This window comes from Chionomys nivalis, chromosome 3 (genome assembly GCF_950005125.1).
Source record: "Chionomys nivalis chromosome 3, mChiNiv1.1, whole genome shotgun sequence".
NCBI lineage: Eukaryota > Metazoa > Chordata > Mammalia > Rodentia > Cricetidae > Chionomys > Chionomys nivalis.
In genome coordinates this window covers 4,371,634-4,396,864 of record NC_080088.1, presented here as the reverse complement: position 1 = coordinate 4,396,864, position 25,231 = coordinate 4,371,634, and the positions used below count along the sequence as shown (strand labels likewise).

The 25,231-nt window shown below is 49.1% G+C and overlaps 1 protein-coding gene across 1 annotated transcript in view; it reads left to right on the top strand.

Annotated features, from left to right (window-relative positions):
• The window catches only part of Sim2 (SIM bHLH transcription factor 2), a 40,454-nt gene that overhangs the window by 14,670 nt on the left and 553 nt on the right, over positions 1–25,231 (top strand). The window contains exons 4-10 of the mRNA XM_057765454.1: positions 5,276–5,384; positions 6,887–6,972; positions 9,767–9,966; positions 16,039–16,145; positions 21,389–21,536; positions 22,739–22,907; positions 23,507–23,915. Coding sequence (XP_057621437.1) covers positions 5,276–5,384; positions 6,887–6,972; positions 9,767–9,966; positions 16,039–16,145; positions 21,389–21,536; positions 22,739–22,907; positions 23,507–23,915 — 1,228 coding nt within the window. The remainder of the gene's footprint in view (positions 1–5,275; positions 5,385–6,886; positions 6,973–9,766; positions 9,967–16,038; positions 16,146–21,388; positions 21,537–22,738; positions 22,908–23,506; positions 23,916–25,231) is intronic.

The following is a 25,231-nucleotide window of genomic DNA, read 5'->3' as shown; positions in this document are numbered from 1 at the left end:
ACAGGTGTTGGGGTTGGGATGTAGCTCAGTGGTTAGCATGTGGCATGAGGCCCTGGCTTCAGCCTCCAGAACAGCAAAATAAAATAAAGTCGCATCAGTTAGACTTTGGCGATCAAGCTTAGTGATCCTGGTACCACCTCTGATGAAGGACAGCGGAGTCATTCACAGCTCCTACTTGCATGGTGCCATCCCTTCTGTGTTCACAGGACTTACGGTGATGTCATCCAAGTAGATGATGTCGCCGTGGAATCCAGGTTACCTTCAGCAGTAGAGGGACCACAGGGAGCACAGTTCTCATGAGCCAGGGCTGTGCCAAAGCTCGGAAAGGAATTACTCTGTCAGGATGGTCTAGTGGAGGTAAAAACAGCCCTTCGTGCGTAGGAAGCCCATTATTACATTCTAAAAATAAATGGTGGAATAACAAATCTATTTCTAAGCCAGGCAGTGGTGGCACATGCCTATAATCCCAGCACTTGGGAGGCAAAAGAAGAACTCTGTGAGTTCGAGGCCAGCCTGGTCTACAGAGCGAGTTCCATGACAGGCCCCAAAGTTACAGAGAAAGCCTGCCTCAAAAAACAAAAAACAAAAACAAAACAAAAAAGAAATCTATTTCTTAGGGGAGAATTTATTCCTTTATTTTGACTTTCTATTAGCAAACAAATGTGATCACTGCTGCCAAATTCTGGTTTTAAAAGGACAGAAACAATCACATGTGAGCCATGTCCTCAGCCCAGCTCAGTGTGGAAATAGAGACCCTTTGGGCCCAAAGTCTACTCGGTGTCTGTGCTCATACATAAAACACATGGACATGCTTAAGGTAGCTGGATGGGTTTGGTGGGGCATCTTTATCTGTGAACATTTATTAAAGAACTCCCTCCCTCCTTTCTTCCCTCCCTCCCTTCTTCCTTCAATTGTTAATATAATCATTTTACTTATGTTTGATGATGGGAAAATAGTTGTGTATACATTTGAAATACCCGTATGGTTTAAATATAACTAACTTATGTTACACAATGTCTAGGTAACTAACACTCATTTTCAAAGACGTGCACATACGTGAAATAGCAGTTTATGGTACACATACAGAGGAATGCAATATTTGAGACAGATGCCAGACAGTGGCCAATAAAATTAGCAGCCATGGCATTGAGGGGCACAGACAGATCCCCTTTACTTTGGGGATAAAGGGCAGCATCATGTTTGTTTACATAGCTGAACCCCGAAGCTCAAACCATGTCAATTTAAAATGCTTCATCTGTTATACTCAGCAGAACGGCCAGCGGAGCCGTGCACATCTCCCAGGGGCCTAGTCACTCTGCCTCTCCACACAGAATCTGTCCCTTGGTGTGAACTTATCATATCAGCTTTCTGGGCAGGAAGAAGCCATTCAACAAAGCAGTAAAAAGCTCTTAGCAGGAGCGCCATGGCTTTTGCAGTCGGTAGGGCTTTACCTATTCTAAAACATCGCATTGACGTTCTGTTTCAGTAAGGCTGAGATATGAGACCTGGGAAGTTTCATCGAGACAACACATATCTACATATATATATTGGGGGGCTGGGGTGAAAGAGTCACTTTTTTTTTCAGTACTCAAAAGCACAAGTACATATATAAATACAGGAAACGCCACGTCAACCATAATTTTGAGTTAAGGTCAGCACTGTTATATATGACTCCGTATTTTTTCCGTGAAGACATTTCCGTTGTTTGAAGGCAATGGGGCTTCCTGAATGGCCTTAGAGTTATCCCATCATATTTTTTAATTATTTATTTTAATTTCTTTCTTTCTTTTTTCTTTTTCTTTTTGCTTTTTCAAGACATAATTTCTCTGTGTAAGTCCTAACTGTCCTGGAACTTGCTTTGTAGACCAGGCTGACCTCGAACTCACTGACATCCATCTGCCTCTGCTTCCTGAGTGCAGGGATTAAAGGCATGCACCACCTCTGTCCTGCTCTATTCGTGTTATAATGAACCCCAGAGCTCAAAAGACCAAGTTCTTCATCCACAAATCTTGGCTTGCTTTGAACTCAACCCCTTTCATGAGAACAGGAGCTTTGAAAGCAGAGGACGTGGTTTTATTAAAAGGCAGGACTGTTCTGAAATTGCACTGGCAGGGAAGGCGTTGTCTGCAGAGAGACATCACTTGAGCATGTTATTGTTTTTCCAAACAGAACCTCAACCAAGTTTGAATGCTCACTTCCTTCTAAAACAGCGAGTAAGAGAGAAATAATTGGACAATATGAAATCCACCCTCGTCTCTGGTTTATTTTATTTTTTTAAAATAAGCCTTGAGAACTCAGGACTGCGAGGGGTGCACCCACATACTGAGACAATGGGGATGATCTTTTAGGAACTCACCAAGGCCAGCTGGACTGGGTCTAAAAAAGCATGAGATAAAACCGGACTCGCTGAACATAGCGGACAATGAGGACTGCTGAGAAGTCAAGAACAATGGCACTGGGTTTTGATCCTACTGCACGTACTGGCTTTGTGGGAGCCTAGGCAGTTTGGATGCTCACCTTACTAGACCTGGAAGGAGGTGGGAGGTCCTTGGACTCCCCACAGGGCAGGGAACCCTGACTGCTCTTCCGGGCTGATGAGGGAGGGGGACTTGATTGGGGGAGGGGGAGGGAAATGGGAGGCGGTGGCGGGGAGGAGGCAGAAATCTTTAATAAATAAATTTTAAAAAATTCAGAATAGTAAAAAAAATGTAAAACCTGGATATCAGATATCTTCAAGGCCCAGTGAACAATTCAAGGCCAAGCCCAGCATGTTGCTAGATGTTAAAGATAAAATTCAATTTTATTTCACAAAGTCATCTTTATGTAAGTACCTGGGCTTTCAACTCTATAGATCAGTTATATAAGGCTCAAAGTCTAAAGGACAGATATGGATTTCACAAAAATCACTTCAATAAAAGACGGACTCTGCTTCCAAAAATATAAAAAATAAAAATAAAATAAGCCTTGAAATTCGGGAGTGGGGTAGGGTGAGAGTAGACAGGGAGGTTGGTGGAGGGAAGGAAGGAAAATCAGAAGGAGCCAGCCTGTCAACTGCCTTCACAGTGAACTCCCCCTTCAGAGAAAGGTAATGTTCCTGTTTCAAACAGCAGGCTTCAAGGTGGCTGGTCTATTCAGACCTTTTAGGGATTAACAAGAATTTTGTGCAAGAAAAATGATTCATTTTTATTTTTTGGTGAAATCTGGCCAGGGAGATAGCTCAGTGGTGAAGGTGTTTGTCACCAAAAAGCTTAATCTTTCAGTCAGCCGGTGGTGATACATGCCTTTAATCCCAGCACTCAGGAGGCAGAAGCAGGTGAATCTCTATGAGTTCAAGGGCAGCCTGGTCTACAAGAGCTAGTTCCAGGACAGGCTCCAAAACCACAGAGAAACCCTGTCTTGAAAAACCGAACCAAACCAAACCAACCAACCAACCAACCAACCAACCAACCAATCAATCAAACAAACAAACAAAAACCCCAAAACTTAATCTTCAGGTGAGTTCAAGCCCCAGAACCCACTCTGTGCAAGGAGAGAACCAAATCCAAAATGTTGTCCTGCGGCCTCCCCATGTGTGCATGTCTCCCCAACACACACGACACACACACACACACACAAATAAACAAGTAATCAATGGTCAGCGTAATTTGAAGATGTTGAAGTCATGCGGTATATTTTAACATAGGCAGATCTGCATTGGGGTGGACTGCAAAGTCTCTGGTTTGGAGTGGGAGGGTTAAATGGGTGGATGTCAGGGTGAAGTCCTGTGCTTGGATTCCCCATTGCTATTTGCATAATATTCGAAGGAAAGACCCCACGAATGATACAGGAAATAGAACAGTGGATACAATGGGGGGGGGAGACTTAGGATTGTAATTTATGTCAAAAGGCAAAGGAACTCTCCCATCCTGACGAACTGGCAGCGCTGGCTAGGAAGGATGAGGGAAGCTGTCACCTCTTCATGGTTTCGTGGCCAAGCACTGGGGCTGGACGCTAAGGTGAAGCTGTGGGTCCCTGCATGTCACTAAACAGTCAGGGTCACCCCTGGACAGGTGATCCTGTGACCTACAGCAAGGACCTCTGGGTGTACCCGCAGAGACTGGGGACAGCTGTAGTGACACAGCCTCTCTCTGTCGTCTTGATCTGCCCCTCTGCCTGGGCAGGGGTGAAAAGTCTTCAGATCCAACCAAGGTTATCGCCACCCTAGGGTACATTCTGTGTGAGTTTCTCTCTCCACTGGCTGAACTTTGAAGTCCACTGCCTCTGTTGGAATTAATACCACCACTCCTGTCCTCTCCCCCACCCCAGTAATACTGGGTATTACTTAATGTGATTGTTGGTCTCCCTCAACTCTTTTGATTATAGCTCTAAATATAAGACCCATTATCACGGCACAAAAGTCTGCTCCACAGCCCTGTTGTGTCCGTGTGTGGCCTCGAGGCCTGCTTTGGAGTCCCTGTGGAGTCTGGGAGTTGGTGATGTCCAAATGCTGAGATAGCCACTTTAAGAAGTAACTGCAGTATCCCGTTGCTTCAGCCCTGCCCCCTCAGGTCACAGGTCATGCCAAGGGACACAGCCACACCCTGGTCACTCACAGGGATAAGCAGTCAGCTTGGACCAGGAGGGTCAGAGACACATTTCTGGCAATACCCGGGAGCTCTGGTGGTGCCTGGGGCATGCTTCAGTGCTGATACAGAAGGGGCCTTTGTCTGAGTGGCAAGGGAGTCCTCCTCCATGGTTCCCAGCTGGTCAGCCTCTGAGTGGCTGTGGCTCTCCAGGGGGGTGCAGAAGGCCCAAGGCAGCTGGTCTCCAGCTGGTCGTTCCTCTCACACAGCACGTAAGTGAGGGTGATAGAGCCCCAGCTTGCGTCTGTTTGGAGATGTTCTCTGTCTGGAGGACACTGCCCAGGCTTCTCTGTATGGTGCCGCCTCCACCCTGCAGTTTGTCCTCCTCCCGTGTACCTCTTCTCAAGACTCCCTGGCAGCTCAAGCCTGTGCTCTTGGCCTTTTCCGGGGTTGGGTGTGGAGGGACAGTCCAGAGCCCTGCAAACCGGAGCATATTTCCACCTCTGCATTGGCCAAGGAGTGAGCTGTAAGGAGAGACTCAAGTCCTGGCCCTGGCACCATGTGAGCCTGCGGCACACCCGGTCTGTCCTCTCGCCCCTCGCACCCACCCCGGAGAGATGGGTGATGTTTGCACCTACCCCGGAGAGATGGGTGATGTTTGCACTCACCCGGGAGAGACCGGTGATGCTTCTGATCCTCTCCTCCCTCTGCAGGTGGAGCTCACAGGCAACAGTATTTATGAGTACATTCATCCTTCGGACCACGACGAGATGACTGCAGTGCTCACGGCCCACCCGCCGCTCCACCACCATCTGCTCCAAGGTTCGTCCTCCACCCCGCAGGAGACCAGAGTGAACATCACACTCTCGCTCCAACTAGTGGGTTTCTTCCCAGGGAGCTGGGTTTGGGTCAGGCTAACGGCGGCACCCACCCAACGTGTGTAGCTATACTTAACGTTTGCTCGGGTGCTGCTTGCTCGCGTGGATCAAGCCCATGGCTTTGTGCATGCTGGCTGAGCAGTACATCACGTTGTCCTCGGCTTGCCTCTGCGTCACCGACATCATGTAGACCCTACTGTGTGCCATAGCTGTTCGGCATTGAGTCCCAGCCTGTCCCCCACATGCTCCTGGTTTAAAATCCCAGTGCTGCCCTATCAAGAGTCTAAGTTCAGCCTGCTGTTTCTGAGGACAGAATCAGGAGAATGTGAGATATCAGGGGGAAATTATATGGGTGTAATTTAGATGCCATTTAGCATTTTTTTTTTTGCGCGTGATTGGAGGCTTTCAGCCACACTGGGGTCATTCGAGCCTTGGCTTTGTTACCACAGACATTGCACAAATGTCAAAATATTTATGCGGAGATACTTGGAAACTCACTGAATGATGAGGCCCGTGACTGACTCTTAATTTAAAGCACTAGATGGGCAGTTAGTTATACTCATATTGCCATGTTTAAATATTTTGGGTAATCCTTTGCCCCACGTAGCTGGTTTCTTTTGTAATCTACTTTATGCACTTGGAAGCATTCTAAGCAGGGACTTCAGGTTGTGTGCCATGGCACAGATCGGGTCAGAAACCCTGGGCATCACACACATGCCTCCTTAGGTTACAACCGTGACGAGTGCTAGGAAGGTACTCAGCTTTTCCCAGAGGCCCTGGCCTTCCAGCTCTCCCAGCACGCAGCCTCGTGAGGCATGCCGACTGGGTCTCCTGTGGACCTGGGGCTACAGTTCCCAGCGTGGTCAAAATTTTCCTGAGTAGGGGCTGGGGAAGGAAGGAAGGAAAAGGGCAGTAGATGACTCGGCAGTAAAGGCTGAGCCATGATGGGGGAGCCCTGGTAAAGACTTGGGGAAGGGCAGTCCATTTTACCTGGCTATGGTGTCTCTGAGCCCACCATGTACTTGACAAGAGGTGCACGTGTCTGAGTCCCTCAGTCAGGGGCAGGGGCTAAGTTGTGGCTTGTTTTCAGCACCTGCTGCTTTGAAGGACATTAGACACTTCTGGGCCTATCAACAGCTCAAACAGCCACAGTGGCACCCAGTTCCTCTGTGGCAAGAGGGGAGACGTCACCCAGTCAGGCATCTTAGAGACCCATCAGTTTCCAAGGTTGTCACGATGGTCATGGTTCAGGCTGCTTTTCTTCAAAGTTTTGGCAACCGTATCAGGATTAGCAAGCGCTATTGTCCTCCCCACTCAGATTCTGGTTGTTGGCCGAGCTCTCTGGGTCAGGGTCTGGCCGTGGATGGGGAGGTTCCTGGCTGCTGTGTCTGGTTGCTGGGGACGTGGGCAGAACACCTGCCTGTCTAACGGTGCCTCTGCTTTCAGAGTATGAGATAGAGAGGTCTTTCTTTCTTCGAATGAAATGCGTCCTTGCGAAAAGAAACGCAGGCCTGACGTGCAGTGGATACAAGGTACACGGGGCTCCTGGTGGGGGTGGGGACAGCTGGCGGGGTCTTCTCTCTGCATCTTATGTTCTGCTTCACACTTGAGGCAGGAGAGGGTGAGGGAATCCGCCATGTCCCCTCTGTCAGGACAGAAGTACTGAGCAGGGCTCAGGGAGGATTATGAGCCCAAAGATCTCACAGTTTACACGGATGCTCCAGGCCGGTTGGGTTTCATCCTATAAGACCAGGATTGCAGCGGCTTAACATAATCCACAAGTCCCACTTTGCTTGCCACGGGGGGCTCCTCTAGACCAGCTGCCCCTTGCGTTTGTTGAATGTTCATGCTCATCCTGGGGCGGGATTCCAAGAAGCAGTGAGTAGTTGCTTTATGGGGATGTTATTCTTACTGCTGGAATGTCCAAACTAAATCTGGTCGGTACCCAGGGTGGTGTTTCACAGTAACCGTCGAGGCCTGCCCACATACCAAGCTGTGCCGTTTCTGTGGTACCACATTTAATGGGTCATCTTGGCCTTCTGAAGGGAACGACACTGGCCTCGTGCATCTTCAAGAATGGGAGGCAAATGGAGAAGGGATAGGGTGCCCAGCTGAGTGGCCCAGCTGGGACTTCCAAGCCCAGCCCGTGTTTCTCCCTGGTTGACCTTATCCACCAGATAACGCCACTTGCTGAGGTTAATTCTGGAATCTAGGACTATATGACTGGTTGGCAACCCTTCAGTGTTAGAGACATTTTCAGGTAAGAGGGTGGGTTCTAGACAACCTGCCAGGGATCCCTGTAGACTCTTCACCAAATTCCTCGCCTTCCCCTGAGTCTCCTGTGCTGTTTTTCCCTGCAGGGGGCGTGGGGGACTTTGTACCATTGCTACTCTGGAGCTGGATGCAGCTGAGCTGGTACCCCTTTCTCACTTGCCCCTTGGAAAAGGAGGAAGGTGGGCTTGGGTGCTATGAGGCTCTTGTGCCTTTAGCTTCTCTTTGTGGAACACCCCTCTTCACGCTCTTCGCGCCCTCTCAGCCCAGCGTCTTCCCACCAGTGACCTCTTCCTTTGACCCTGGCACTAACCCCACTTTTCACTTTTTATTATATGCAGTTACTTTCAGCTGGGATTAAACCTAGGGCCTCATACCCACCAGAAAAACACTACCACTGAGTTTGCCCACATCTCAGGCTTTTATGGCTTGAAGAATACACTTAGTATTTTTCCCAGTCGTGAAGACTCCTTGAACCAGGGCAGGAAGCTCTTAGCTCTATCTGAATCTGACAACGCATTCTCCAGGAGGTCCTGGGCTTTACTAGTGTCTACTGCTTGTCAGCTGTCTAACAGAAATTCACAACCTCAACTGACCCATTAGGAAAGTGGGAGAAGAGGCTAGAATGGTTTTAAGACTTCTTCCAGTTCTGTAAATCTGTGAGTCTTGTAGAGGGAGTTTTTGAAAAGAGGAGCTGTGTGGGCTGTGGATGTAGCCCCGCTGGTAGAGTGTTTGCCTAGCACACAGGAAGTCCCGGGTTCGATCCCCAGCACCGCATAAATTGGTTGTGGTAGTGAATGGCTGTAACCACAGCACTTGGGGGTGGAGGCAGGACCTGGACCAGTGGGGGATGGACATGGAGATAGAGAAAGAGAAACAGAGAGCTAAGGACTCGGATGACCACTGTTTTAGCATTCGTGATCCTTATAGGATTTTATGTTTAAATGACAAATACACTTACTTAATTGTGGGTGTAAGATGGTTCAGGGGCCTCCAGGTACCTTATTTGCCCTGGGAACTACACGGCCCTTCTCCAGTGTGGTCTTTGGTTCTCTAACTATTGAGAGGGTTCTCTTCAAGAGTGGAATAGACACTCTGGATTATTATATTTTTATTTGTTTATTTAAGTCTTTTTTTTTTTTTCAGCATAGGGTTTCTCTGTGTAGCTCTGGCTGTCCTGGAACTTGCTCTGTAGACCAGGCAGGCCTTGAACTCACAGAGATCTACCTGCCTCTGTCTCCTGAGTGCTGGTCTTAAAGGTGTGTGCCACCACTGCCTGGTGGCTTGTTTCTTCTTAAAATTATAATTACAGAGATCTGCCTGCCCCTACCTCCCGAGTGCAGGGATTAAAGGCTTGCACCACCACCGCCGAGGCCAGCCTGGTCTACAAGAGCTAGTTCCAGGACAGGCACCAAAGCTGCAGAAAAACCCTGTCTCAAAAAAAAATTATAATTACAAGCAAATTTAAAGGCCCATCCATTGGCCTAGGAAGATGGCTCAATTGGTAAGGCCTTTGGCATACAGGCACAAGGACCAGAGTTTGGATTCCTGGCACTGGCCAATATAATTTAAATGAATACAGATTTTACTGAGAGAATTTTTAATCCCCTGGAGTGTTGAGAGCATGTTGGGTGATAGAAATGTCAGGCTCAATCCCAGTTGAAGTTGGAAAATGTTTTCATTACAGGCAAGCCTTCATAGGAGGGCACTTAGCTCCTTAGCATGTCTTTGCTGTGTTCCGGAGTCAAACTTGGCCATAAGCTTACATCCAAGGCCCTCATGTGTTAGTGAGCGTGGATCTGGGGCATTCCTCCTGCGCACCTGACTGGACAGAAAACACTTGTTTCTTTAGGACGCTGTTTCTTAAGGCAGAGCGTAGATCCTTTCCCCAGAGCAGCAAATCAGGCTCTGTCAGCGCGTTGACGAAACAACTATGCAGAAAATGGGCTGAAGAATGTTCTAGCACTTCAAACAAACACACACACACACACACACACACACACACAAGCCTGAGCCAAGGGCGGCGGTGCCCTCTGAGTCTGTGCCCTCTTCCAGGTCATCCACTGCAGTGGCTACTTGAAGATCAGGCAGTATATGCTGGACATGTCCTTGTACGACTCCTGCTACCAGATCGTGGGGCTGGTGGCTGTGGGCCAGTCGCTGCCGCCCAGTGCCATCACGGAGATCAAGCTGCACAGCAACATGTTCATGTTCAGGGCCAGCCTTGACCTGAAGCTCATCTTCCTGGATTCCAGGTGAGTCCGGCCTTACTGTGACCATTGCTGTGATGTCCTGGAAGGTCCGAGGGGTGGGAACTGGTGAGCTGCATGTTACTGAGGCAAACTGTAACAAGAAGTAAACGCTGCTAAGAGTGCGGATTAGCCAGGGGTTAGTCATGAAGGGAGGGGGTTCACAACAGACAGGACGCAGGGACTTGAACTAATTACCTAACATTTGAACAATCGTACAAGCTCGTGGTGAGAATGTCTGTTATGATGTGAGAGAGTCCTTCTACCCCCCTCCTTCCTCCCTCCCTTCCTTCCTCCCTCCCTTCCTTCCTTCGTCCTTCCTTCTCTCCCTCCCTTCCTTACTCCATCCTTCCTTCTTCCCTCCCTCCCTCCCTCCTTCTTTCCTTTCTTCCTCCCTCCCTCCCTCCCTCCCTCCCTCCCTTTCTTCTTTCCTTTTTTCCTTCTTCCCCTCCTTCCTTCTCTCCTTCCTTCCTTTCTTCTTTCCTTCTTTCCTTACATTGCTTCTTTTTCCCTCCTCCCCCAACCTCTCACTTCCTCTTGAGCTAGGGTCTCCTGTAGCCCAGCTGGTCTTGAATTCACTATGGATCTGAGGATGACCTTAAGAATATGTGGTCCTCCTGCCTCCTCTGGAGTGCTGGATGACAGACAAAAGACATAACCTTTTGTTTTCCTCTTCCCTTCCTGAAAGGTTTAAGCTCTCCATCTCTACACCACAATGGTAGGACTTTGGAACAAAAGATTTTCCATTCTGCTCCCTGTGTGAAGCTCCTACCTCTGTGACAGGCATCTTAAGTCAGTGGGGAGAGCAGACAGGTCGCCTTCCCTGGCTTCCCGGAGGGAGGCCTGACTTAGTGCTCGTACACACTGTGTTGTTTGACTGGGGAAGGGAGGCAAATGAGGCAGAAGCGTGGCTTTGTTCCTGAAGGTCTTGCTGGAACTGCCTCTGACCTTACGCAGAGTTAGTGGGCTCCAGGGCTCCAGAGCTAAATGATTTGTGTTTGTTTGTTTTGAAACAGGGTCTCAATCAGGACAGCCCTGGCTGCCCTGGAACTCAGTCTGTAGACCAGCCTGGCCTCGAACTCACAGAGCCCTGCCTGCCTCTGCCTCCCCTGCCCTGGTTTTAAAGGCGTGGGCTGTCACGCCGGTCCTTGCAATTTTACTGTTTAATTGACAGCTGGTAGTTAATTTTTATGAGACACCTGCAGGGTTTACTACACATTCTAGAATGTCCCCAGTCTGCACAGATCTTGAGGCCTTAGCCGGTGGGGCCTCTTCCTCTGTGCTTCCAGAAAATGTCTGTCAGCCACACTGATTGCTTGATGCATAAAAGTCTTCCAAAGATGAATGTAGACAACAGATGTGGAGCAGATAAAAACTCAAAGTCTCACACGCCTGACAGGCTATGTCACGACCTGGTTTGTGGGTCCCTTTGCTGCACAGGCCAAAGTCCTTCCAAGAATTCCAGGATCCAAGCAATCCTCCTGCTTCAGCCGTATGAGAAGCTGAGACTACAGGCGTCTACTACTTTGCTGGGCTACTGGGATTTTATGTTCTATTTTTTTTCAGGTTAATGAAAAATAAAGACTTACACCTGTAATTCTACTACTTGTGAGGCCGAGGCAGGAAGATTACTATGAGTTCCAGGCTAACCTAAGGCAGATTCAAATCCAGCTTGGCTACAGAGCAAGACTGTCTCAAATAAACAAAGCCAAACATAAAGGAAAAAAAAAACACCACCACCACTAACAACAACAAACACACAACTTAAAAAGAAAGGAAAAATGTGGCATTAAAATATCCCATAAAAGCAAACATTTTACCCACGTGTTGATTTTTTATTGAGAAGAGATAAACCTGTCTGGCTCAGGGTGGGATGGTGTAGGTGGAGACTGCTCTTTCATTTCCTGGCCACTCAGATCCGAATAATCACACAGAAACTATATTAATTACAACACTGCTTGGTCAATAGCTTAGGCTTCTTATTAACTAACTCTTACATCTTAAATTAACCTATTCCTATTATTTTGTATTTTATCACGAGGCTCGTGGCTTACTGATAAGGTTCTCCAGCGTCTGTCTCCTTCGGCAGCTACATGGTGTCCCCTAGACTCTGCCTACTTTCTCTCTATGTCTCTGTGTGTTTTTCCTGCCTGGCTTTATTCTGCCCTGCCATAGGCCCAAAGCATATTATTTTTTAACCAATGGCAATAAAACATATTCACAGTATCCAGTGGGGAGTCCCACATAGGACAGGAGACATGAAGTTAGTCAGGATCAGTCTTCATGTTCCTCAAAGCTCTTCAGAGGGTTGAAAGGTGAAAGGGATGGTATTACAGAAGGTATTCACCCCAAAATTCCAAGCAAAGAGTGAATGGCCCTCAGTGGCCAGCACCTTCTGGGCCTGTTTCCTGCAGAAGCAGGAACTGCAGCTTGGGGGGGCATGAGCTTCCTCAGGGCCTGGTAGGAACCATGACAGGGGCTCTTCTGAAAGTAGGCCAGACGTGGGCTGTCCAAGGTCCTGGCTGAAGAAATGCAGAAGAAACAACGGGGTTCTTCCACCCTTCGCCTCTGTATTCCTTTGATATGCTATGAGAATCACCATGACCGAAAAGCAAGTCCGGGAGGAAAGGCTTCATCGAGCTTATACTTTCATTTCACCCCTGAAGGAAGTCAGCAGGAACTCCAGGAGGGCAGGAAGCTGGAGGCAGGAGCGGATGCAGAAGCCTTGGTGCTGCTTACTGGCTTGCTCCCCATGACAGGCTCAGCCAGTCCAGGGATGGCACCACCCACCCTGCCCCCCCTCAACTGATCAGTAAGTGCGACAATGCCTTACAGCTGGGTCTGATGGCAGTGAGGCTCTCTGCTCTCAAATGACTCTCGCTTGTGTCAAGTTGACTAGAACTAGCCAGCACAGCCTCCTTGTATTTCTCAGACAATTCAAGAAAACCCAAGAGACCCATTTGAATTCTCTCAAAGAGGAAAGAAAAGATTGTGTCCCCAGAGGAGTGACCTGAAGTCTTTTCTGGTTGGTTATTTAGCTCAGGGTATTGAAATGTGGAGGGTCTTTTCAGAGAAGGGTGGCGTCATGTCGGAGACACTTAAGGGGATCAGGACCCCTCACAGCCGCTCATATTTCTGTCTTGTTGCAGCAACATGATCTTGATAGGCCTCTCGGCTAGAACCTGCTCTGGGGAACAGCAGTGGTCAGGTTGGAGGTTACTTCAGCATCCAGTCCTGGGCAGCTACAGCAGGGAGGGTTGGCCTGAGTTCCCCAAGTCACAGGAGTAAGGGGTGGTGGTCCTCGGGGAGCAGCTGCTGGCCGCCCACCCAGCATAATCCCAGACACAACTAAACTTGGCTGAACCTGATGTTTGGATCCTCCGGGTTGTGGTTTCATTCTGAAACTGTAGCCGGTGCTTTTGTTAAGGCTGGGTGAAGCCAGCAATGTTTGGAGTCTGGCATATCTCTCTGACAAGTCTACAGACATGGGAGGTTTGAACAAACCCAGGAAGGCATCCTGCCAAGCCCTTTTCCTGCCCTTTAATTTTTAAAGTTGGTGAATAGTTTGGTGAGAACGTGTTTCTGATTTTTGAACATGTTCAGGTCCTTGCTGTTAATACAGCAATGGTCCAGGGACTGGATAAGCCTTTCAATCCATGCCACAGAGACATCTGAGTTTCTTTTGGGGTCAGCCAGTTGTCTTCACCTTCCTCCAGCCCAGTCAGACCCCATTGGGCCCATGGATGAGTCCCTAGAGCATGGAATGAACAGAGCAGGGGCCAGTGACATCCCCTTACACTCACCTGGGCCCTTCCCTCCCCACCTTAGAGGAACACCATGGGAATACACCGGCTAAATAGAGAGCCATTCCAAGGAAATCCTGAGAGATGCATGATCTGGAGTCCAAGCAGATTAAAGAATGGAAGTGGGTGGTCACGCTTCCTGGTTCTGTCTGTGGCTAGCATTTCGTAGCTGGCAAGCAGGGCCTCCATGCCAGCCTTCTTCATTAACCTCCTACCCCTCCACCGTCTCCAGAACCGACTTTCCCTGCTGCCACGCTGCTTTTGGAATCCTTTACTCTGCCCTTTCATCTGTTCTTAAATATCTGTCACCAACGTGCTTAGGGCCATTTACCTCTTTTAAGGACACTGTTCCCAGCTTGGTGAGGCCAAGTCTATGAAGCCACACCACCGCCACACACAGTTTCAGCCACGGAAAGGGCAGCCCAATGCGGTACTGATGAGGGCTCAGTTGCTGACAGCCATTTCTCTTCAAAGTGCTGAAGGGGTAAATTAATATGTCTGGGACTTGATGAGAGTTGAGGGATCATGTCACAGGTGCCCTGGGAAAGACTTCCACTGCCGAGGAGAGCGAGCACTTCACCTTCTAGCTGGAATAGTCATTGCAGAGTTTTCTGGGGGTCTATGGGAATTCCTTCAGGGATACCAGGTTTAAAGAGTTATCCTGTAATTCCCATTAGTAAGAACCACTCAGCTGTAAGCTCTGGAGACAAATCACCCAATTAACAACATAGAACAGCCATTTGAACAGCCAGTACAGAGCCAAGCAGTGGAACAGCCTCAGGACCTGTCAACAGACTAGGGAACCAACAAAACACAAAATGTGGTATCTACATGAAATAGAATATAGAAAACCATGTTCTGAACCCATTCTGCAAAGGACAGTGGACCTTACACATGTCATCCTGTATGAAGGAAGACAGAAGTCAGAGGGTCACACATGGTGTAATTCTGATTTAGGACACACAAGATCAGGGAGACAGGAAGCTGAACGGAGGACAAGGGCTGGAACAAAGGAACTGGTGGTATTTAGGGGAAGAGACTGAAAGGCATTGTTTTGGAGGTGAGGGGCTTCTTCTGTTTGGGGTGATGGGAAGGAGTGGAGACGATTGCGGTACAGTGTGAACGTTGTTGTTCTGTCTGGGGTGATGGGAAGGAGGGGAGATGATTGCAGTACAGTGTGAACGTTGTTCTTCTGTCTGGGGTGATGGGAAGGAGGGGAGACGATCGTGGTACAGTGTGAACGTTGTTGTTCTGTCTGGGGTGATGGGAAGGAGGGGAGACGATCGTGGTACAGTGTGAACGTTGTTCTTCTGTCTGGGGTGATGGGAAGGAGGGGAGACGATCACAGTACAGTGAGAACATTGTTGTTCTGTCTGGGGTGATGGGAAGAAGGGGAGACGATCGTGGTACAGTGTGAACATTATTCTGTCTGGGGTGATGGGAAGGAGGGGAGATGATTGGGGTACAGTGTGAACGTTGTTCTTCTGTTTGGGGTGATGGGAAGGAGGGGAGATGATCACAGTACAGTGTGAACATTGTTGTTCTGTCTGGGGTGATGGGAAGGAGGGGAGATGATTGAGGTACAGTGTGAACGTTGTTCTTCTGTCTGAGGTGATGGGAAGGAGGGGAGACGATCGCGGTTTAGTGCGAATGTTGTGAATGCCACTAAATCATACACAGTCAACATTATAGTTACTAAAATTAAACAAGTAAAGGAGCCAGGGAGATGGTTCCGTGGACAAAGTGTGTGCTGTGTAAGTATGTAACTGTGTCCCTGACAGCCCAGGTTCAGATCCCCAGGAGGCATGTACAAAGCCATGCATGGCGGTGCAGTCTATAATCCCAGAACTGGAAGACAGAGATGCAGAGATTGCGGGGGCTTGCATGCATTCTCCCACATATAGAACGAAACAGGTTCATGAAGGACTGACCCAACAGGACCCCATGGTGGCTCCCCCAGCACACGGCTTGTTTCAATGTTTGGATCAAAGCACTCCCTGGGCGCCCACAGACTGTCAAGGCTCAAGAGAGGTCCAATTGCTAAGTCATCCCAAACAGGCTTGTAGCCTGTGGTTCCAGAACATTCTTGCTCACCGTTCTACATCCTACTCTGAGCTAGAGTTCAAAGACTTCCTTCCTGTAAAAATAGTTCATTCCAAGACCAACATCCCCACCCCCGGGCCTCTTCACACTTGATTAGTTGGCAAAGCAAGCACCCATTTAAAGGAAGGGGCCGAGGAGTGGCTTGACTCATGGAGCCTTCATCCTTCCACAGGGTGACAGAGCTTACGGGCTATGAGCCACAGGACCTGATCGAAAAGACGCTGTACCATCACGTTCACGGCTGTGACACCTTCCACCTCCGCTATGCGCACCACCTCCGTGAGTATCGAGCCCCTGGGCCAGGGTGGAGGCACCAAGGACAGGGAGGGGACTTGCCTGTTGTTTGGGGCAGGCATAGGAGTCACTCGTGAAGCACAGGGTGACTTCCTTTGCCCCTTGCTAACGATGGCCCTGCTGCCTGTTCCCTACTGCCCACAGACATGATCTCAGTGACAATGCCAGACCCCAGTGGCATGGGTTCCAGATTATGAGCTTGGGGGCCCAGTTAACGATGGACTCTGTACTCTGGTTATGAATACCAGCAGCATTAATACAAGAACAGTGCGGAGCCCTTGCTATGTACGGCCTGGTGCTGGATTAAGACATTAAATAGACTTGCAACCCAGGAGGGAGATCTTATGCCCGTCATCTTCATTCTACCTTAAAGAATGATGAAGTTCAGAGAGGGTCATCCACTTGTCTGTGGTCAGATAGGCAGAGCTGAGAGCCAAACCTCTGCAGAGTTCCGTTGCCAGGTCTCACCCCACTGGGATGTTCTACCGTAAGGGGATCGGCCTCTCAAGTGAGCCAGCAGGATTTGATTTGCCCGTGGAGACAGTCTGAGGACCTCAGGGTTTGGAGCAGGTGTGTCATCAGATGATGGTGGCACACACTTTTAATCCCAGCATTCGGGAGGCAGAGGCAGGGGAATCTCTGTCTGTTCAAGGTCAGCCTGGTCTACAAAAAGTTCCAGAACAGCTAGGACTGCTTCAGAGAAACCCTGTGTCAAAAAACCAAAAAGAAAGAAAAAAAAGGAAGGAAGGGAGGGAGGGAGGGAGGGAGGGAGGGAGGGAGGGAGGAAGACGTGGCACTTTTCCTCAGGAATCTAGAGAATAATTTTGGTGGAGTGAAATATTTTATCCTCCTACAGTCTAGCCCCATCAGGCCTATAGCAAGTCCCAGGGTATTCAGCCAGATACAGATGATTGGGCAAAATGGAGGGTTCTATGTGTGGCCTGGCTTTATGTCCTAGGTGCTTGTTTGTTCTGGACCAGCTAAGAGATGTTAGAGAACATTTGCTGGCATCCTTGGAGCTGGTTGGCAGATCCAATGGGCACTGTCCCCTTGGCTATGCAGTATGACCAGGGTTGGTGAACACCACTCGGTTGTTTTTCTCTCTTCAAGTCCATATGGAGACCTGCCACGACCCTCAGCACACAGAGATGAGGAGTTGGGACAGTGTGTGTGTGTGTGTGTGTGATGCTTTGTGTATGTTGTATGTGAAGGTATATATGCACATGTGTGTACACGGGTGTGAAAGCCAGAGGTCTCATGGGAAGTTTGCTGTCTCAAGATATTGCCAGAACCTGAGGGAACTCTGATAGGGAGTCATCTGCAGGAAACCCCAACTCACAGACCCTAAGTTCCATTCCAGTAGAACCAAAAGTATGAGGCATCCTCTATCTATCTATCTATCTATCTATCTATCTATCTATCTATCTACCTATCTATCTATGTATCATATCTATCTATCTATGTATCATATCTATCTATCTATCTATCTATATCTATCTATCATCTATCTATCTATCATCTATCTATGTATCATATCTATCTATCTATCATCATCATCTATCTGTCGTCTGTCTATCTCTATTGTCTATCTATCATCTATCTATCTATATCTATCTATCATCTATCTATCTATCATCTATCTATGTATCATATCTATCTATCTATCATCATCATCTATCTGTCGTCTGTCTATCTCTATTGTCTATCTATCATCTATCTATCTATCTATCTATCTATCTATCTATCTATCTATCTATGTATCATATCATCTATCTATCTATCTATCTATCTATCATCATCTATCTGTCGTCTATCTCTATTGTCTATCTATCATCTATCTATCTATCTATCTATCTATCTATCTATCTATCTATCTATCTATCTAGTGATTGTGAGACAGAGAGACAGGATCTTACTGTGTAGCTCTGGCTGTCCTGGAACTCACTCTGTAGATCAGGATGGCTTCCAGCTCACAGAGATCTGCTGCCTCTGCCTCCTGAATGTTGGGATGAAAGGCGTGCGCCACCAGGCCTGGCAAAGAGGCATCCTTATCTGTATAGAGTTTGAGACCAGCTTGGGATACATGAGACCTTGTCTCAAAAAGGAAAGTATAGGGAACCCCACTTGCTGCTGTCAGGGCTCTCATCCTGGGGTGCTCTGGGAGCCAGTGCGAGGCCCCCACCTCAGAGCTAATAGGGTGAAAGAGAAAAGAGTGGGCATCTCCCTGGTGTAATTCACATGACTAGATCGCTCCTTCTCTCCCCCCCCCCCCCCGCCAGTCTCCCTGGAAATCCTGCCTATCTGTCCTGCCCACCTATTGACTGTCCAGCGCTGTATGAACCAATCGCAGTGACGCATCTCCACACAGTGTAGACAGAGACTCTGCAACAGGCTGCTTAGTCAAGCACGATGAGGGTTTTTTGTTTTTATTTTATTTATTTTATTTTATGTGCATTGGTGTTTTGCCTGCATGTATGTCTGTGTGAGGGTGTTAGATCCCCTGGAACTGTAGTTCCAGGCAGTTGTGAGCTGCCATGTGGGTGCTGAAAATTGAACCCGGGTCCTCTGGAAGAGCACTTTATGCTCTTAACCATGGAGTCATCTCTCCAGCCCGAGCACAATGAGTTTGAGTGCGCATGTGTGCATAGGCCCATCTTTACAGATATTATCTCAGTTCTGAGTCTTTCATTTTCTCTTGGGTTGTGTGCATTTTCTGCAGCGTGCCAGATCTGTCTCTTCAGTGATTCGTCCTCTGCAGTTTTCTTACCCTTGCCCCTCGAGCACAGGAGCCCCCTCCTCAGAAGTTCTTGAACTTGAAACAAGATTGCAGGGGATCTTATTGACCATCGGTCTATTTATATCATGCATATTTCCCACAGACCCCCATCCCTAGAAGTGAAGTCTGTGGCTTCCATGAGCCTGCTTTCTAGAAAGTTCCCTAAGTCATCCTCCATGAGCCCTTTGTCAGGCCTTCACCACAGATCAGCTGTCATAGCTCACCAAAAGTCACATAACACAAAGTCTGATGTTCTAAGTGTTTCCAGTGGATGTTAGAAGGGCCACAGTGTATATGTCACTTTATGTCACCCTAGAACACCACCATGCTCGCCAGAAGTGCCTGGTCTATGGCCTCTACCCTGCCCCTCCCTCCTCTACAGCCCACAGTCCCCCATGGGTTCTGGTCCTGTGGACTTGCCTGTCATGGGTGGCTCACATAAACAACCATGTGGCATTCATTTCTTTTTGAGAACTTGCTGGGTGCCCCCACCCTTGAATCCACGAGATGAGCATTTGCTCATTTTGTCCTTTTAGGTTTATTCTTTGATGGTGTTTTAGTTAGGGTTTTCTATCGCTGTGAAGAGACACCATGACCTGGGCAACCGCTACATTACGTGGGGACTCACAGTTCAGAGGCTCAGTCCCTGTTCATGATGGCAGCATGCAGGCCGACATGATGGTGGAGCTGAGAATCGTTACAACTTGATCCAAAGGCAACAGGAAGTGAACTGAGACACTGGGCGTGGCTTGAGCATAACCAAGACCTGAAAGCCCGGCCCCCAGTGACACACTTCCTCCAATAAAGTCACACCTACCACAACAAAGGTACACCTTCTAATAGTGCCAATCCCTATGAGCTGAGGGGCCAGTTACGTTCAAACTACCACAGGCAGTTTGTATATGCCCTTCGATGGCATTGCTTTTAGGTCTAAGTGTTATTGTTAACAACTGTGAAGTCTCTCTGTATTCATGAGGGGTGTGTGTGTGTGTGTGTGTGTACATATGCATGTGGATGTGTGTCTGTCTATGTGTTTGTCTGTCTGCTGAGACTGGGTTTCACACTGTAGTCAGTCTGGAATTTACTCTGTAGTCCAGGCTAGCCCCACACCTAAGACGATCCGCCAACTTCATCTCCCACACTCTGGAATTACAGGTGAGGCACTATACCTGCCTGGCTAAAACAGAGACAGTTTATCCTAAATATTTTTAGAGCCAAATCATTACAAAGATTGTATTGCCTTTGATATGCAAGACTGACCATCTCTTGATTATCAATCCACAGCATTTCTTCAATGCATCGAAATGCATTGAAGTAGTTGTCCAGAGGCTGACACAGACTCATCATGAGCATCAGAGAGCCTGGGGAATGCTGGGTAGATGGGGGTGTCTGCTAGTAGAGCTATGTGAGGAATGAGTTTGTGTTAGATATGCACCGTGTTGTGCTGTGTGGCCCTTTAGTAGCAGCTAGCCCCCCACCATCACAGCCTGAGCCCCCTTGTCTCTGTCCAGGTGGTTTCCAAGTTGGGACCCCTGGCCAGCCCTGCTGTGAGACGCAGGAATGTTCTAGAGCTGGGGATGAAGTAGCTGCTATGCCTCTGCTCAGTTTTCTCCCCTCCACTGCCCACCCACAGCTTCTGGCACTTTCATTCCCTTTTGGACTTTCCTCCATCTGCCTACTCGAGGGCTGCAAGGGGGAGTCACAGTTTATGGGCGCACAGAGGCTTTGGGGGAACTGTTCAGCTGCCCAGCCTTTGCACCCATGCATAGAAGGTGGGCTCATGGGCCCAATTTTCGGGAGCTATGTCACTAAGCAGAGGGCTTTCTTACATGAGCGACACAGGAAATTAACAGCCCACGGAAAACGGGTAATTGGGAAGAAAACATAAACAGCACTGGAGTAGGGAACAGGTTCCCGGTGAACACACGCGTCGGGGCAGATGGCAGCTGTCAGCACCAATCTGACACTTGGCTAAATGCGCTGAAATTAGCGTTCTGTTTAAACAACGTAGTCTCTCTGCCCGTTAAAGGTTTCAGGGATTAAAACATAATTAGGGCATTTTGGGTACTAAAAAGCTAATCGGATTTTACCACTCTGCAGGTACTGGTGATGTCTGGGGACTTTCTTGTCCCAAGAAAGCAGTGACTGTTAAATCAGGGCTCTTAACAAGAGGGGAGGGGCTGCCCTAGGGACTCTGTAAAGTTATAGGAGACATTCCTTTGCTTGCGCATGTGTGCATATGTGTGTGCTTGTGTGTGTGTGCAATGTGTGCGTGCATTGTGTGTGTATGTGTCTGTGCATGTGTGTCTGTGTGTGTATGCCATGTTTGTGTGGAGAAAGTCCACCCACTTCATCAAGTTTTCAAAGTCCTTTGCCCTAGAAGGCTCTGAGTCAGGGGGGCAGGGCAGGACCTTCAGAAGCTCCCAGAATTCATGTCACCTTGTTCTTGCAGTGCTTGTGAAGGGCCAGGTCACCACCAAATACTACCGGCTGCTGTCCAAGCTGGGCGGCTGGGTGTGGGTGCAGAGCTACGCCACCGTGGTTCACAACAGCCGCTCCTCCCGGCCCCACTGCATCGTGAGTGTCAATTATGTCCTCACGTAAGTCAGCCCTATTTGTTTCTCTCCTTGCTCTCTTCCTCTGACCCTCGTCACACCGCTCCAGAAGGTGTCATCTCCCGCTCCTCTTGCCTTCTAAGACTCTCCGTGTCCCTTTTTGTTTTGCTGGAATAACCCAGTCGCTGGGTGGTCCCAACCATTATAGCGGGGAGTGGTGGCAATGATGACAAGGGAGCCCTGTCAGGATACAGAGCCCAAGACAGGGGCCCAGGAGAGGACAGTGTTTGTGTCCTGGGTCAGGCATGCGCATCCGTGCAGACACTATCCCCACTTCTCTGTCTTTCCAAACACTCTGTTCCCAATGATGGTGGGTATTTGGTCCCTGAAAGACCCAAGTTTAATTGAAAAAAAATTTTTTTTGAGATAGAGTCTTGTCATTAGTCCAGGCTAGCCTCAATCTCATGATCCTCCCCCTCCCAAGTGCTGGGTTATAGGCATGGGCCACCAAATGATGCAGATGAGGATAAAGCCACTAGAAGTCATAGGCACACCTTCCTGGGACACCCTGCCCCCGTCTCTCACTCTCTACATCCCCAGCCTTAGTCTATCCTAAACACTGAGGATTTGGACTCTAGGGTCTTTCACAGATGATCACCAGGTTACTTCCTGGTTTAGAAGGATGAGCTGGCAAAGCCACCCAGGACAGAACGCCCCTGCTCCTCATTACGCTAGCCAGGTACGGCAGCGGTCTGCAGCAACTCTCCCTCTAGGAACGTGCCTTTGCCGAGCTGGTGCTGCAGGCTGGACATGAGTTCATACGAAAGTGGGTGAGGTTAGGAGCCGGCTCCCCACAGGCTCCCCCCTCCAGGCTTCTGGAGCACTTAACAGAGCAGCTGGGTCCCAGATATGCAGATCCATAAGGGTCGTCGGGGTCACTGGGGTTGCTGCCCTTCACCTTGGCCTTCTTAGCATGCCTACCCCTTGCCGTGGTCAGAGTCCTTGGGAAAGGAGTCTGGGCTGAATGGGTTTGGAGAAAGAATGTCACTTTCTATTATTCTTTGCCATTCTAGCCCTGCTCAGCACACTCTGGCCACCACTCCAGAGCTGCTGGTGGCTTTGGTCAGGACAATGTGTCCTTCTGTCCAGCATCACACACATCCAGCCTCAGAGAAGAGATGGGCCTTGAGCATGAGCTTGCTTAGGGGACCTGCTCTTCGTGACTTGCCTACTCTTGTTTTTTCCAGGGATATCGAATACAAGGAACTCCAGCTGTCTCTGGACCAGGCATCTACGTCTAAGTCTCAGGACTCCTGGAGAACCGCCTTGTCTACCTCACAAGAAACTAGGAAATCAGCTAAGCCCAAACATGCGAAGATGAAGACGAAGCTGAGAACCAACCCTTACCCACCACAGGTAACATGCACATGGGGCAAGATGGCAGCTATCTGGGGACCCAGCACATCTGGACATGAACTGTGAACCTCTGTTCAGGGGTGTCCTTACAGAGCAAGAAGAGGTCCCAGAGGGATGTTTTGACCACATGGTAGTGACACCTTCAGATAGCAACACCCCTAGGTAAATAGTCAAGAATGAGAAAATAAAACAAAACAAACAGCTAACCAGGAGAACACATGGGCTGTAGAACCTTTATGTTCTGTTTTGGAGATGGGGGGTCTCACTATGTTGACTGGGCTGGATTTGAACTCCTGCCGCAGGTGATCTTCGTTTCCATTCCCCAATAGCTAGGATAGGTGTATGCTACCTCGTTTGGCTTCAGAATGAACATCTGCCCTCTTAAATCATCATTGGTGAGCTCTGGGAAGTGGCAAGTGTCCACAGAATTCTGGTGTGTGGCCATGTTGGAGCATAGGATCTTCATACTCAGGGACCTCACAGTAACACCGGGGTCAGGCCAGCCCGGTCATGGGGCTGGGCCCCTAAGATCCGGTCTTGTGGGACTAGAAGGTAGCTTGCCCGCGGCCCCCCTGACGGCCTCTCTCTTTGCCACGCAGCAATACAGCTCGTTCCAAATGGACAAACTGGAGTGTGGCCAGGCGGGAAACTGGAGAACTAGTCCCCCCACAAATGCTCCGGCTCCCCCAGAACAGCAGCTCCATTCAGAAAGCAGCGACCTTTTATACGGGCCACCCTACAGCCTCCCCTTCTCCTACCATTATGGACACTTCCCTTTGGACTCTCACGTCTTCAGCAGCAAGAAGCCAGCCTTGCCCGCCAAGTTCGGGCAGCCCCAAGGATCCCCATGTGAGGTGGCACGCTTTTTCCTGAGTACACTGCCAACCAGCAGCGAATGCCAGTGGCATCATGCCAACCCCCTAGTGCCCAGCAGCCCATCGCCAGCTAAAAACCTTCCTGAGCCTCCTGTAAATGCTGCCCGGCATGGACTTGTGCCAAACTATGAAGGTGGGTCCCATTTGCATGAGGGGGAGGGGAGGGGGCAGCATCAGCAGCGGTGGGTGGTGGATGGAAAAAGAATTCTCGTGCTTTGGGCAAACTTTGGCTTTTTCTGCTTCTCAGTAGGAATTACCTTGCTCCTGGTTTCACAGGAGTGAGAGATGGCTGGGTGCCGGGTCACATGTCCCAAGAACGCCAGATAAAGAGCAATAAGGGAAAGCCCAGTGTTAATGCTCCCACAGGAGACAAAAATGATTTTTCCAAGCCAGCTCCCATGTTTGTCAATGCTCCAGCTCGGTCCCTGAGATGCTTTTCATTGTACCTCAGCATTAATGGCAGAAACACTGGTTCTCTTCCTAGATCAGTTTTCAAATTACAGAAAACAAAACTAGAAATCCCTGGTCTCGGGGGCACAAGCCATGAACACAGAAAAATTAACAAGGACTCTTCAAGCTTCTGTCTTTCTCTCTGTAAAATGGGACCACAGTCTACGTAGTGAGCCTACTTAGCACACTCCAGGTGCCCGACAGTACATGGCTAGTCTGATCCCTCGCTTGGAATGACTGGATCCCCAGTACTCATCAGTACAAGGGTCCCCCACAGTCAAGGGCCTTGTAACATCCGTGTGAGCCAGACTTAGTATTCTTTGGCTAATGATATAACACACAGAATGGTTGGGACCATCTACTTGATTAGATGATTAGAAGGGGGGAGGGAGACCAAAGGCGCTAATTTGAAGCAATTTGTGACCAACTTCCCAGTCTTTTGGTATTAAAAGAAAACAAAGACCTCATGGGAAAGCTCGGGGAGTTACTGGAATGGGCATGGCTACTACTTTCAATTATGGAGCCACTAAACGGCACAGGGCCGTTAACACCCCGTCCCACCCCACCCTACCCACCTGGAAGAATCAGCAGACCTGGCAGACTGGGCACTGTGAAGAGAACCCTGCTTAGCTTCTGCTGCTGCCCAGCAAGGTGTCCACTAGCTCCGTGTGGCTTTGGAGCATCTTTGAAGACTGATGCCACACCGGAGTGTTTGGCCCTGTTGCATTAAGCACATTACTGAGAACGAATCCGACCTGGTCCTCTTAAAGCTCCCAGCACGTTTCCAGCAGCGTCTCCTGATTGCACTGCGCTGGCCTGGAATGTACAAAGGGTGGCACTGGCAGAGAAGGAGGACTCGTGCATGACAGGGGTTCGGGGAGGGGGTAGAGTGTCTCTGTGTGCGACGGAGGAGGAACCTGTGGCTCTGCACGGGTGAGGGCATGTGTGGCTCTGTGCATAAGCGAGTAGGACCCCGCGAGGCTGTGTGCATGATTGAGG